The sequence below is a fragment of the Dysidea avara genome, chromosome 11, assembly GCF_963678975.1.
Source record: "Dysidea avara chromosome 11, odDysAvar1.4, whole genome shotgun sequence".
In the NCBI taxonomy this organism is placed as follows: Eukaryota; Metazoa; Porifera; class Demospongiae; order Dictyoceratida; family Dysideidae; genus Dysidea; species Dysidea avara.
Window position 1 is genome coordinate 13,431,977 of NC_089282.1, and position 13,946 is coordinate 13,445,922.

The 13,946-nt window shown below is 37.4% G+C and overlaps 1 protein-coding gene across 1 annotated transcript; it reads right to left on the reverse strand.

Annotated features, from left to right (window-relative positions):
* Nucleotides 1–366: 366 nt before the first annotated feature.
* LOC136237690 (zinc finger BED domain-containing protein 4-like) lies at nucleotides 367–8,863 on the reverse strand. Its single transcript, XM_066027905.1, has 4 exons — nucleotides 8,736–8,863; nucleotides 6,064–7,465; nucleotides 738–1,035; nucleotides 367–524 (listed from the first exon to the last, which is right to left on the reverse strand). The coding sequence occupies exons 1-4, from the start codon at nucleotides 8,861–8,863 to the stop codon at nucleotides 367–369; spliced, it is 1,986 nt and encodes a 661-aa protein (XP_065883977.1).
* Between the last annotated feature and the right edge of the window lie 5,083 nt (nucleotides 8,864–13,946).

Below are 13,946 nucleotides of genomic sequence, written 5' to 3' on the forward strand. Positions count from 1 at the left end.
TTAGTTTTAGTTATAGCTACAGTTAAAAACATGAAAACCTTTTAGTTTTAGTTACAGTTTTAGTTATGTACATCAAAATCTTTTAGTTCTAGTTATAGTTAAAGACTTGAAAACCTTTTAGTTTTAGACACAGTTTTAGTTATGTATCTGAAAACCTTTTAGTTATAGTTGTGCATAAGAAAACCTTGTTTAACTTTAATAGTAAGCACCAAGTGACTATATTTTATGTGAATGAAACTCTTGTTATAATTTCAGTACCATTTTTCCAGCTTAGTATTACAAAATCTTTGTATTACAAGACCTGTCAATTTTTTTATAATATAGATTAATACAACACTTAACACAGTGCATTTGACGCAATCTCTGTCACAGGTATTCCTTATTCTTTCTTAGTAGAACTTCCCTTTCCAAGTTGCTATCAGTAAGTCTGTTGCGTTTGCCAGATGTCGATTCCCCACTTGTAGAAAATACTCTTTCAATAGGGGCTGTTGAAGCAGGTATGCATAATACGTCACAAGCAACAGCTGCAATAAGAGGGAAATAAGTGGTACAATTCCAAAAGTAAAATGGATCATCTTCAAGCTCAAATGTAAAATTTTCTTGCTTGTAACGCTCAATTTCTTTCTCTTCTGGAGACAAAGAAGCAGTACTGTTTCTGTCATCTTTTCATTTTTGTTTTTCTTTCAACAGCAAGGCTACTCTTGAAAGCAACTTGGGGCGTTTAGTCGGAGGCTCACTTGCCTGAGGTTCATCTACTTCCACATCTGATACATAAGTAGCATCATCATCTTCCAGCAGTTGTCTTGGAGATTCAGGTGGCTTTGATGGTGTGCAAAGCTTCTTGAAGCACTCTTCTGCTGCTTGTATTTGGGTGTCTTCTAATATTTCTTTATATGCAGGATTTAAGAAAGTTGCTGTTACAAAAATTGGATCAAATTTTGTATCATCTGGATTAGTCACATAAAGAAATCTTTCCTTCAAATCTTCCAACATCTTTTTAGCAACATTCATGGTTGGGGTAGATTTGTTTGCAATCTGAGTAGAGATATAAAATAGAAAGTAAATTGCATTATACAAGTGTTATGCAATAATTACAATCAAGACACACGATAGTGTGTCGTGCGGCCCAAGAAGCCGGCGCGCCACACCGTGAGTATATTGACAGGAAGAAAGAAAACGTCATTTTCACACTTTTGTATCTCGGTGATGGCTTATCCGATTGAAACCAAATTTGCTGCAGAGTTGCCCGCCAGCTAGGGGAGTCTACATTCCAAATTTGAAGGAAATCACTCAAGCCATTTCCGAGATATGAGTGGCCAAAGATTCGTTTTTTTTCTTCGTTTTATTTTTCTTCTTCTTCGTCTTTTCGCACACTTGCAAAAATTGCTATAAAACACAAACGCGTACTCCGATCGCCTTGCAATTTGGCACACAGAAAGGGAGTCCAAAGGCGCATCCTAGCATCAAATTTGGTGCAAATCCGATGAATGGTTCAGGAGTTATGATCGATTATTCGCGTAAAACAAGATCGATTTGTTGTCACGCCTACAGGGTAAACCGCTTCATGGAATGAGCTGAAAATTGCTATGTAGATGGAGTAACCATCGTAGGAGTGTCTTTTGGTAGTTTGAAAGGAATCGAGATTAAGACCACGGAGATATGACACAAAACCCAACCTGTGTCACAATTACGCGATCGATTTTTAGTAATAAAAAAGTATTAGTTTTTACGCCTACTAGGCAAACCGCTAAGAGCAATGAGCTGAAAATCGGTGTATAGCTGGAATAATCTTCATAGAAAGTCCTTGCAGTAGTATAGAAGAATTGGATTACAAACCACTGAGTTATGATTCGAAAGCCAACTCTGTGTAGCAAATGCGAGATCGAGATACTCTAATAGAACAGTCACCCTAATAGAGCATTCAGCTAATTTATTTACTCAATTATAGAATTCTATTACATTACAAGTTATTCTGTAGGGACTTCAGCTGCAAACAGTTAATCTTATAGACAGTTAAGCCAGAAGCAAGTCACCCTGTGGAGAATTAAGCTACAATTATATCACTGTAGAGATTCAGAACATTATACAAGTCACACTAAAGAGAGTTCAGCTATAACAAGTCATGCACCCTGTAGAGAGTTCACCTACAATTAAATCACTCTCTAGAGAATTCAGCTACACACAAATCACTGTGCAGAGAGTTCAGCTACAAACAAATTATCCTGTAGAGAGATCAGCTACAAACAAAACACTTTGCAGAGAGTTCAGCTACAAACAAATCAATCTTTAGAGTGATCAGCAACAAACAAATCAACTTGTAGAGAGATCAGCTAGGAACAAATCAACCTGCAGAGAGATCAGCTACAAACAAACCAGCTTGTAGAGAGATCAGTTACACACAAATCAACCTGTAGAGAGATAAGCTAGAAACAAATCACCCTGTAGAGAGTTCAGCTAAAACAAATCAATCTGCAGAGAGATCAGCTACAAACAAATCAGCTTGTAGAGAGATCAGCTACACACAGATCAACTTGTAGAGAAATAAGCTAGAAAAAAATCACCCTGTAGAGAGTTCAGCTAAAACAGATCAACCTGCAGAGAGATCAGCTACAAACATATCACCTTATAGACAGTTCAGCTACAAACAAATTACCCTGTAGAGAGATCGACTACAAACAAATCAACTTGCAGAGAGATCAGCTACACACAGATCAACTTGTAGAGAGATCAGCTAGAAACAAATCACCCTGTAGAGAGTTCAGCTAAAACAAATCAACCTGCAGAGAGATCAGCTACAAACATATCACCTTATAGACAGTTCAGCTACAAACAAATTACCCTGTAGAGAGATCGACAACAAACAAATCAACTTGCTGAGAGATCAGCTACACACAAATCAACTTGTAGAGAGATCAGCTAGAAACAAATCACCTTGTTGAGAGTTCCACTACAAACAAATCAATGTGCAGAGAGATCAACTACAAACAAATCACCTTGTAGAGAGATCATCTAGGAACTAGACACAATGTAAGGAGTTCAGCTACAAGCAAATCACCCTTTAGAGAGTTCAGCTACAAACAAATCAACCTGCAGAGAGATCAAATCACCTTATAGAGAGTTCAGCTACAAACAAATTGCCCTGTAGAGAGATCAGTTACAAACAAATCAACCTGCAGAGAGATCAGCTACACACAAATCAACTTGTAGAGAGATCAGCTACAAACAAATCACACTGTGGAGATCAGCTAGAAACTAGACACAATGTAAGCAGTTCAGCTACAAGCAAATCACCCTGTAGAGATTTCAGCTGCAAACAAATCACCCTGTAGAGAGATCAGGTAGAAACTAGACACCATGTAAAGAGTTCAGCTATAGAAGAGGTCACCTTATAGAGAGTTTAGCTACAAAGAAACCATCATGTAGAGAGTTCAGCTGCAAACAAATTACTCTGTATAGAGTTCAACTAGAAAAGTCACCTTGTAGAGAGTTCAGCTACAAAGAAACTGCCATGTAGAGAGTTCAGCCTCAAACAAATTACAGTGTAGAGAATTCAACAACAAGCAAATCGCCCTGTAGAGGGATCAGCTAGAAGAAGTTACCTTGTAGAGAGTTCAGCTACAAAGAAACCATCATGTAGAGAGTTCAGCTACAAAGAAAGCACCATGTAGAGAGTTTAGCTGCAAACAAATCACCTGTAGAGAGTTCAGCTAGAAACAAATCACCCTGTAGAGAGATCAGTTAGAAGAGGTCACCTTGTAGAGAGTTCAGCTACAAAGAAATCACCACCTAAAGAGTTCAGCTGCAAATAAATCACCCTGTAGGGATCAGCTAAAAGAAGTCACCTTATAGAGAGTTCATCTATAAAGAAACCATCATGTGGAGAGTTCAGCTACAAAGAAATCACCCAGTAGAGAGTTCAGCTAGAAGAAGTCACCTTGTAGAGAGTTCAGCTACAAAGAAACCATCATGTAGAGAGTTCAGTTACAAAGAAACCACCATGGATGTAGAGAGTTTAGTTGCAAACAAATAACCTGTAGAGAGTTCAGCTAGAAACAAATCACCCTGTAGAGAAATCAGCTAGAAGAGGTCACCTTGTAGAGAGTTCAGCTACAAAGAAACCGTTATGTAGAGAGTTCAGCTACAAAGAAAGCACCATGTAGAGAGTTTAGCTACGAACAAATCACCTGTAGAGAGTTCAGCTAGAAGAAGTCACCTTGTAGAGAGTTCAGCTACAAAGAAACCGTCATGTAGAGAGTTCAGCTACAAAGAAAGCACCGTGTAGAGAGTTTAGCTGCAAACAAATCACCTGTAGAGAGTTCAGCTAGAAACAAATCACCCTGTAGAGAGATCAGCTAGAAGAGGTCACCTTGTAGAGAGTTCAGCTACAAAGAAACCAACAGGTGGAGAGTTCAGCTACAAAGAAACCATCATGTAGAGAGTTCAGCTACAAAGAAAGCACCATGTAGAGAGTTTAGCTACAAACAAATCACCTGTAGAGAGTTCAGCTAGAAGAAGTCACCTTGTAGAGAGTTCAGCTACAAAGAAACCATCATGTAGAGAGTTCAGCTACAAAGAAAGCACCATGTAGAGAGTTTAGCTGCAAACAAATCACCTGTAGAGAGTTCAGCTACAAACAAATCACCTGTAGAGAGTTCAGCTAGAAGAAGTCACCTTGTAGAGAGTTCAGCTACAATGAAACCGTCATGTGGAGAGTTCAGCTACAATGAAAGCACCATGTAGAGAGTTTAGCTGCAAACAAATCACCTGCAGAGAGTTCAGCTAGAAACAAATCACCCTGTAGAGAGATCAGCTAGAAGAGGTCACCTTGTAGAGAGTTCAGCTACAAAGAAACCATCAGGTGGAGAGTTCAGCTACAAAAAAATCACCCTGTAGAGAGTTCAGCTAGAAGAAGTCACCTTGTAGAGAGTTCAGCTACAAAGAAACCACCATGGATGTAGAGAGTTTAGCTGCAAACAAATCACCGGTAGAGAGTTCAGCTAGAAGAAGTCACTTTGTAGAGAGTTCAGCTACAAAGAAACCATCATGTAGAGAGTTCAGCTACAAAGAAAGCACCATGTAGAGAGTTTAACTGCAAACAAATCACCTGCAGAGAGTTCAGCTAGAAACTAATCACCCTGTAGAGAGATCAGCTAGAAGAGGTCACCTTGTAGAGAGTTCAGCTACAAAGAAACCATCATGTGGAGAGTTCAGCTACAAACAAATCACCCTGTAGAGAGTTCAGCTAGAAGAAGTCACCTTGTAGAGAGTTCAGCTACAAAGAAACCACCATGGATGTAGAAAGTTTAGCTACAAACAAATCACCTGTAGAGACTTCAGCTAGAAACAAATCACCGTGTAGAGAAATCAGCTAGAAGAATTTATCTTGTAGAGAGTTCAGCTACAAAGAAACCATCCTGTATATAGTTCAGCTATATTTTAAGTCACCCAGTAGAGAGATCAGCTGCTAAAAAATATCCTGTGGGGAATAATGGGCATGTAATAAATATATGTATATAATTTATATAATTTGCTAATAAAATCAAAAATAATTGAAGTATTAAAAATCTTCTATAAGTTCTTTTCTTCTACCTGTGGTAAATAAAAAAACACATGGGTTAAAAAAGCCCCAAAGCCAGCCATAGGCTGGCTTTGCAGTATACAAATACAAAAAGAAGTGATATCTAATCAAAAACAGCCAAGCTGTAAAAAAGGTGCGGCCCCCAAAAAGGCCATGGTGAAAAAAGATGTGAAATCCAAGGTGGTGGCCAAGAAATGGCTGTGATGGTAGGTTAATGGTAAAAATTTTAATAACGACAATTCAGGTGAATTTTGTGCCACTTGGTCTTGGCATCAAATTCACCTGAATTGTCGTTATTAAAAGTTTTACCATTAACCTACCATCACAGCCATTTCTTGGCCGCCACCTTGGATTTCACATCTTTTTTCACCATGGCCTTTTTGGGGGCCGCACCTTTTTTACAGCTTGGCTGTTTTTGATTAGATAGTATTTACATGAGTGTCTATAGTATTATAAGACACAGTGTGACATTTTACTCTGCTTACCTCATCGTCTAAGTGCATCTGAAGCTCCAGCAATATTGGGATTACTAATGAAATGGTAGTATTGTCTTCACCAGATGTTAAAGTCGTGTATTGAGCAAATGGCTTGAGTAGATTTTCTACTGATTCAAGTTGCTTCCATTGATAACTCGACAGACATTCCCACCCCAACTCCTCACAAACAGATACAACAGATGCTTTAATTTCAAGAAGCCGAGATATCATTAAAAAAGTGGAACTCCACCTGGTGGGACAAGCACTGACTAATTTTTTTCGACTCATTTTAATGAGTTTCTCTGTAGCCTTGACAGATTTGTTAATCTTGTTTACCAGTTTGTGAGCTTTGCCCATCGTTGTCTTCAAATGTAATGATTTATCATAAGTATGGACAACAAGTTGAAGTGTATGTACAAAGCAACTCACATGTTGGTATCCAGCAAAAGCAATTTCATGCTGCATTTCACATTCTACATAATTCCCAGACTGGTTTTCATCTACTTGTAGAGTGTATTCAGCTACAGGCTCTTCCCCTTCTATTTCATCATCTGTCTGCATGTTGTCATTAGTAATACCTGGTGTATCAATTATCTGCAAATCTGATATGTCATCCGTCTCATCCGTCATTTCATCATTTTTGTGTAGCTGAACATCTTGCTTAAAAGCAGCCAGCATGTTACTGCCATTATCCGTTAGAATGCGGAAAACCTTATAATAAGGGATATGCCATTCTTCTAATATTGTGTCTACCAACTGTGACACACGATCTGCTGTATGTGGTGACTCAAATCTACGAACTGCGATTGCTTCATTACATTTAACCTTCTTTTCTCTGTGGTAATAGTGAGCAGTCAAACCCAGAAAAGAGGCGCTCATTCCTTTCTTGGACCACACATCTACACAAAATGAAATCTTTTCTGCCAAGTTAAGAGATTCTGTAATGTCATGTTTTAACTTAGAATAAATTTGATCTATTTCTTTTCCAATTTTAGACCTACCTGGTGTTTGATAGCGTGAATTTAGCTCAGATATCAATTTCCGAAACTCTGTATTTTCAACTAGACTAATGGCAACATTTGAGCTTCCAATAAATATAGCAAGCTTGTGTGTTATAGATTTCTGTTTAGCACTTTCCTCTTCATATTTCCTTTTATGCTGCTCAATGTCTATCAAACTTTTCTGGATTAAAGATGAACTAGTACATTTCTTTTTCTTCACTTTCTGCTTTTGTTTTTCCTTCTGTTTCTTCTCTTCTTCTTCGAGTTGCTTATATTCTTCAGTGTGACACTTTCTTAAATGAAATTTCAAATTAGTAGAAAATTTACCTTTGATAGTTTTACCACACAAGGACTCATCCTCTGAATTCAATTTAACTAAGCATACACTATGACCTTCCTTCTCATCAAATCTAAAATAATTTCATATTCCTCCTTTTGGTCTACCAATAGCAGCACTCATCGTAGTACTTTTGCTAAGTGCTGAACTGTCTTTCGAAGTGTCAATTGATATAGAACTAACTATAGCCTATAACTGAACTTACAAGCATATAAGCAACAGTATGTAACAACTCTAATGATTAACTCAAAAATTAACTCTGCTTATGTGCAATGCATGGTGTTCCTTATATAGCGCTGTCTGGAATGTGCTGAGCATAGGTGAGTATCATACAATAATACATTGCACAAGCGTGGAATGTGCTGAGTCTCAGTCTATGTGTGCATGATACAACTATAATAATTGAAATAATTCACAATTGTGCAATCTGCTGTGTCAGCCTGTGTGCTATGTATGCATGTAGTAAACAGTAAACAAATCTTTCACAAATACACATAGGCTGTCAAGGCAATAGAACAAAGCTTCATTTAAGGTAAAATGTAGAAAATAAAATGCATTGGTATACATTGTAGGTACCAAATAACTAATGGACCAACATTCACAATAGATATAAAAATAAATGTAGCCATTAGCTAAAAGCATTAAATTACAGTGACCATTAACAAAAATGGTTAGCATACTATAGGCCATCACTACTACCTAGTACCTACATTACTGAGTGTGAATTTTGGTCAAACAGTATTTATTAGTTATAGATTTAATAGTATGTACGTAACTATATGATATAGATATTTTAGTTGCATATAGTGTTAGAAGTAGTATCAAATACATTTAGCAAGCAGTTACAGTTTTAGTAATAAGATCAACTTGCTATATTGTAAGCAGTTTTAGTTTTAGTAATAATATAGATTTGATTTTAGTTATAGTTATAGTTTCAGTGATTATATACGTTTGTTTTAGTTACAGTTTTAGTTTTAGTAATAATATAGATTTATTTTTAGTTATAGTTATAGTTTTAGTGATTATATCCATTTGTTTTTAGTTATAGTTTTAGTTTTAGTTAACTTAAATATATTCACCTTACTAAAAGTACTTTTAGTTTTAGTTACAGTTAACTGAAACAACACTAATAAACAGACAAAGAGATAGAATTTTCAATTTCAAACTGCTCTACCACCCAGGGCAAGAAAAGCCAACTCTTCTTCACAGCGTTTCGATAAGATTGGGTGCACGATTGGGTGCATAGTCTGTCTATGCCGTTAGCTTGAAAAAGGTCTGACACTTCTCACCATATGGGTGACAAGCATCAAAATTTTCTGCAGTATTAAAGAATTGTGTCTTACTTTCTAGCCATTTCCAGTGCTTCTGCAACCACAACTATCAATAATTGTTGACTAAAACTATGGCCAAAGATGTCCCTGGACATTTGGTAGCAGCGGTTGTCAATTGTTATTTCATCAACAGCTTCCATGCCTCACTCTAAACTATGTACCACGGGAGGCAGCTCCAAATTGACTCCACCCCTCACACTCAACAACAGCTTCAAATCTTTACTAGATCACTGTACATCACTATTATATTGCAAAATACTCCAAAACAAACTGAGAAAAACACTAAATCTTTCATTTTCGATTCATGATGGGTCCATGGAGCTCCTGGTGAGCTGCTGGTATACTGCATCATATGAAATCACAAAAACACCAACTGCTACTACTACCAAACATTTTGGACCATCATCTATCATCATTCTAAACAAAATTAGGCAACCAGTGTGGCATCAGAAGCACTGGAAAGGACTTTGGCACCATTGAGAGAATCCCTTGGAATGACGCACAAAACTTTTGACACTGTTAACCCAGACGGTGAGAAGTCTCAGATCTTTTCCAGACTAACAGCATAGATAGACTATGCATCCAACCTTATCACATCACTATGAGGAAGAGTTGGCTTTGTTTGTCTTGGTTGGTAGGACAGTATGGATTCGAAAATTCGTGTTTTGTTTTCTGATTTTGAAAGAAAGTAACCTGGTGCCGGGAATCTTTTATTTTTAACTAAATAACTCTAGATAATAAGTAGCAAGTTTTATCCTGTCCTTTGTGTGGAGCACGAAATTTTAAGAATAAATTTTGCATCGCAAAATACTAAAATCGATATTTCTGTAAAGACAACAATTATGCTTCCATGCAGTTTCATGGTGGATCTAGCAATAGGATACAATGATGAACATCCCACAATGGTGGGGGGATATTTATAAAAGTACATTTTTCGGATTGCAGACCCTACCTCCAGGAAATTTTTGAAAATTAGACTCTTTGAGACAGAATATGAGAACAATTTTACAAGAACAAGCTTAGCTAATCAGCTACTAGACTACAAGCTACTACTGTAACGGATGAGCTTATTGACAGTTTTAGTATGCAAAACATACCGGGTCTGGGGACATGCCCCCCAGGAAATTTTTGAAAATTAGACTGAGATTTAACACAAGAGTGATTTTACAAGAACAAGCTGACTACAACTAAAAGTAAATCACTAGCTCCTAACTGATAGCTTATGGCATACCCAAGCCAGGGGGCTGCTCCCAGAAAATTTTTGAAAATTGAGATTAAATATGAGTGATTTTAATAATTTATCACATGGATAGCTAGTTGTATTAGGTGTATTAGGGCATCATCAAGTTAGAATTTTAGGGCTAGCTTTCTGCCAAATACTTACCACTTAGGAAATTTCTGTACCCTATGCAGACTGAGTTTTAACAATTACTAAGACTGAATATTTGCTGACTGCTGTAATAGGGCAACTGTTCTATTAGAGGGAGTATCTCCATCTTATGTAGCAGTCACACTGTCTATATCGGCGCCTTATAGGATATATTACAAGTAATGGTTTGCTGCAGCTGCTGCACTGCATCTCATTGAGCTTGGATGATACCTCTTACTGAGCATTCTTATGTATCTTCCAAGTCTACAGGGAAGATTTACACTGTTCGTATTATTGTAGCTATGCGTGGATAAGCAGCTGTGGGGCATCTACTACTGTATGGGGTCCCTGGGGGCCCCTTACAAAGTGGGGCCCCCTTGAGGCCCCTTACAAAGTGGGGCCCAGAGCAAAATCCCCCCCCCCCCCCCCTCCAGTCAGCAGCCCTATTTACTTGTTATAGATAATGTATGATACAACCCCTATAGGTTGCAGTGTTGATAGGGTTGATATAGATGATATCAGTGTAGCTCCTGGGGGGACTGTAACTATCAACTTTTCATCAGATCCAAATGCCAGGTTTAGATGCAGACTGAGGAAGCATCCAATACAGAAGACTTTAACCATGTGAGTGTATATAGAGCAATCTAAAAACTACCCTGTGCTGTTTAGCTACATAATCTACCAGCTATGTACAATGTATAATGTGAATGCACATCCAGTTGGTATTATATAGAATGTGTGTGTATTTAGGTACAAGTCCTATGACATACACTGGGTTGAGTGTAGGAACACATCGTTTTGTTGTACGAGCTGCTTGTCCTGGTCAAAAATTGCTAAGTGGACCAAGGAATTCGGCTCGCTTTAGAATAGTGATATTTCAATAAAACCAGAGTGGAGGTGATGGATTGAACTGATAATGGATTTTTGAACTAGCATACACAAATTTAGGTCATTTTGTTAGACATTTTACTTAGTTGATAGATGCACACAGAGGGTGAAGTTCATTAATTTTCTTATGGAAGTACAGAGCAATTCAGCTCTATATATCTTCTCACATGAATAGACCCTATTCAGTATGTACATTTTATGTTTTAACGATGTGTGCTTTAACAACATGCAAGAAGTAATCAATCGTAACTTTTGTCTCTGTATAGCCAGGAATTTTAGAGGAACAAAACTTTTGTGAATGGTTTAAAAGACAATATTTTTACGTTTCTAAATGCACAAGTCTATAATGTGTTGTATACATTGTTTTTTACAAAGGTAATAGCTGCCTCAAACTGTTATATTTTCATGAAGCTGTTTTTACTCACGAAAGTTTTGTCCCTTAAAAATTTCCATCTATACGGTAACTTGCTGGTTGATCATAACTTGCTGAGAATACTGTAAAGTTGGGTTGTTAAGCGCATGCACTTACAATTTTTGGAGAAAATCTTTTGTAGAAAGCAAGCAGAAGCTACACGTACATCAAAAAAATAGAGAAAAGAGTTAAAAATCACTGAATGGATGAATGGTGGTCAAAGTTGTAGGAGTAAAGGTTGAAGCTGCTGAATTACTCTAATAGAGCAGTCAAACATCCAAACTGATTTCATTAAACCTCTTCAAAACTACAAGGAAGAAAGAGCTATGTGCATGTGTGAGATGAAATCTTGACTGGTGTGTACACTTCTATCTGACCATTGTGCCAAACATCCACCATACTAATTGAAGTGTTATACCTTTCACATAAATACTAAAGCTGGAGCATAAATACTGAAGTATGGTACAGTTTACAGTTTAATTTCAAGGGGTCAGATCAGGGCTTCAGTAGGATATATATTGAAAAAGCACTAAAAGTGCAGCAATGGACTGCTAGCATTATTAATCTATGTTCCAAAGATTAATCGATTTCTTTTTCTAACTCATTCATATTCCCATTAGCCAATCGTCTCCTTAGAAACTTGGGTCAGTGTATACTTTCAGTTGTTTATGTTGGTATAAGTCTTAGTCTGTAATCTTATATCTAAAAGTAGAAGGGATATAAATACAAAACTATGATCACATTTTGATTACATCAAAGAAGGAACACGTATACACACGTATCTATCAGACCTTCAGTGCTGGTCACTGAAGCTCTAATAACAATAACAATGTGTGTAGCTTGGTCAAGTATGGAACGTCTGGGGGTGCAGCTCCCAATTGCTATTGTTAAATTTCAAGATGCGCAAAATTAATGATTTGGTTGCAAATGGAAGCATTTCAACCCAAGCATCAAATTGGTTTCTAAATCTGAAAACACAATTATACATATGTGACCCAGTCTGGGAAAACCGGTCTTATCGCCTATTTAAAAGTATCAAGAAATGGCGGTTTTAAGTATTTAGTGTGTTGTAGCTCGCCAATGGTTGAAGCTATGTGTACCAAATTTTCCCACGTTTTACACCAATTCCTTACCTTCCACAGCATCCACTGTGCAAGTAGCCAACAACTAAGTTTCCCACCATTTTAGATACTGAGGTTGACTGTATCAGGCGAGCTGCAAAATGGGTAGGAGGTGGGGGCCTGGAAGGCGGGCAAGATTATGATTATGATTAAATAAGGGTAAAGGCATAGCCTGTATACCCGATCAATGCAAAGTATTACACAAAATAAATCTTGAGTCTAGTAAATAACTGTCTAACAACGATTTAAAAGTATTAATTGAGGTACTATTTACAACATAAGTAGGTAAGCTATTCCAATCATTGGTGATCCTATTAATAAAGTAATTTGATCTACACAACAATCTTGACTGTTCCTTAAACAACTTGGTGTTCAAAAATTGAAAAGGAAGGCATAGGGATGAATCATGAATTAAGCCAAGTTTTGGGCCATTGAGGTCTCAAAATTGGCTACAATGAAAGGAAATTCACAGCAGAGGTACTTATTCAACACCACAGAGCTGTACAGCCACATACAGTCATTCCCAGGCTGACCAGAGCTCCATTAAGGCCCCACATTGCACGTACGGATTGCCACTGGGCTTGGGAAAAGATTCAGAAATTGAAAAGGAAGGCGTAGGGATGAATTAAGCCAAGTTTTGGGTATTGAGGTCTCAAAATTGGCTAAAATGAAAGGAAATTCACAGCAGAGGTGCTTATTCAACACCACAGAGCTGTACAGCCACATACAGTCATCCCCAGGCTGACTAGAGCTCCATTATGGCCCCACATTGCACGTACGGATCGCCATTGGGCTTGGGAAAAGCTGCAGCAAAACCAGACCACTCATGTCTAGCTGATTTTGATTGTGGAATTAGATAGTTTATTCATGTAGCTTTGTGTTCCGGTGAAAAATTGAATCTGCCAACATGGGCGATAAGACTTTTTTTCTCAGACTGGGTCACATATTATATATTTAGTCCTGTTTTTGATTTGGTGTTTCCAAAGCATTACTACTGGGTGATGATCACTTACTTTCATCATCACAATGCGCATGTTTAATCAAGTTCATTAATTACGTATTGTTATTTCTGAAGGAATAAGGCATGCCCCTGGATCATGCATGTACATGCGTGAACTTTTGTAGTCCCATCCCTATAAATTTTGTTGCACCTGTGATACCACCTTGTTTATAAATCTTGAATCCACCCTAGTAGCCACCAACAATAATTTTTTAAACTATCAGCACACTCATACAATATCCACAAGCTGTTTTATGTGTGGATGCACCGCAAAACAGAAATCTATAAGAAGGGCTAGTTTTCCGATCATGTCTCAAAAATACTTAGAGGAAAATGTGACTCTCATTTCAAGAAAAGGAACCACATCTATTGGTATAAAGTAGTTTCTGCAAACTTAATAATGTAATTATCATTGTTTCAGAAACAGCTCCAC

Excerpts from the sequence above, each read along its gene's own strand:
- LOC136237690 (XM_066027905.1), bottom strand. The coding sequence starts at position 8,863 with ATGGAAGCTGTTGATGAAATAACAATTGACAACCGCTGCTACCAAATG. Across the intron at positions 1,036-6,063 it reads AGATGCACTTAGACGATGAG|ATTGCAAACAAATCTACCCC; the intron begins GTAAGCAGAGTA and ends ATCTCTACTCAG. Across the intron at positions 525-737 it reads AGTAGATGAACCTCAGGCAA|CTGTTGCTTGTGACGTATTA; the intron begins GTGAGCCTCCGA and ends CTCTTATTGCAG.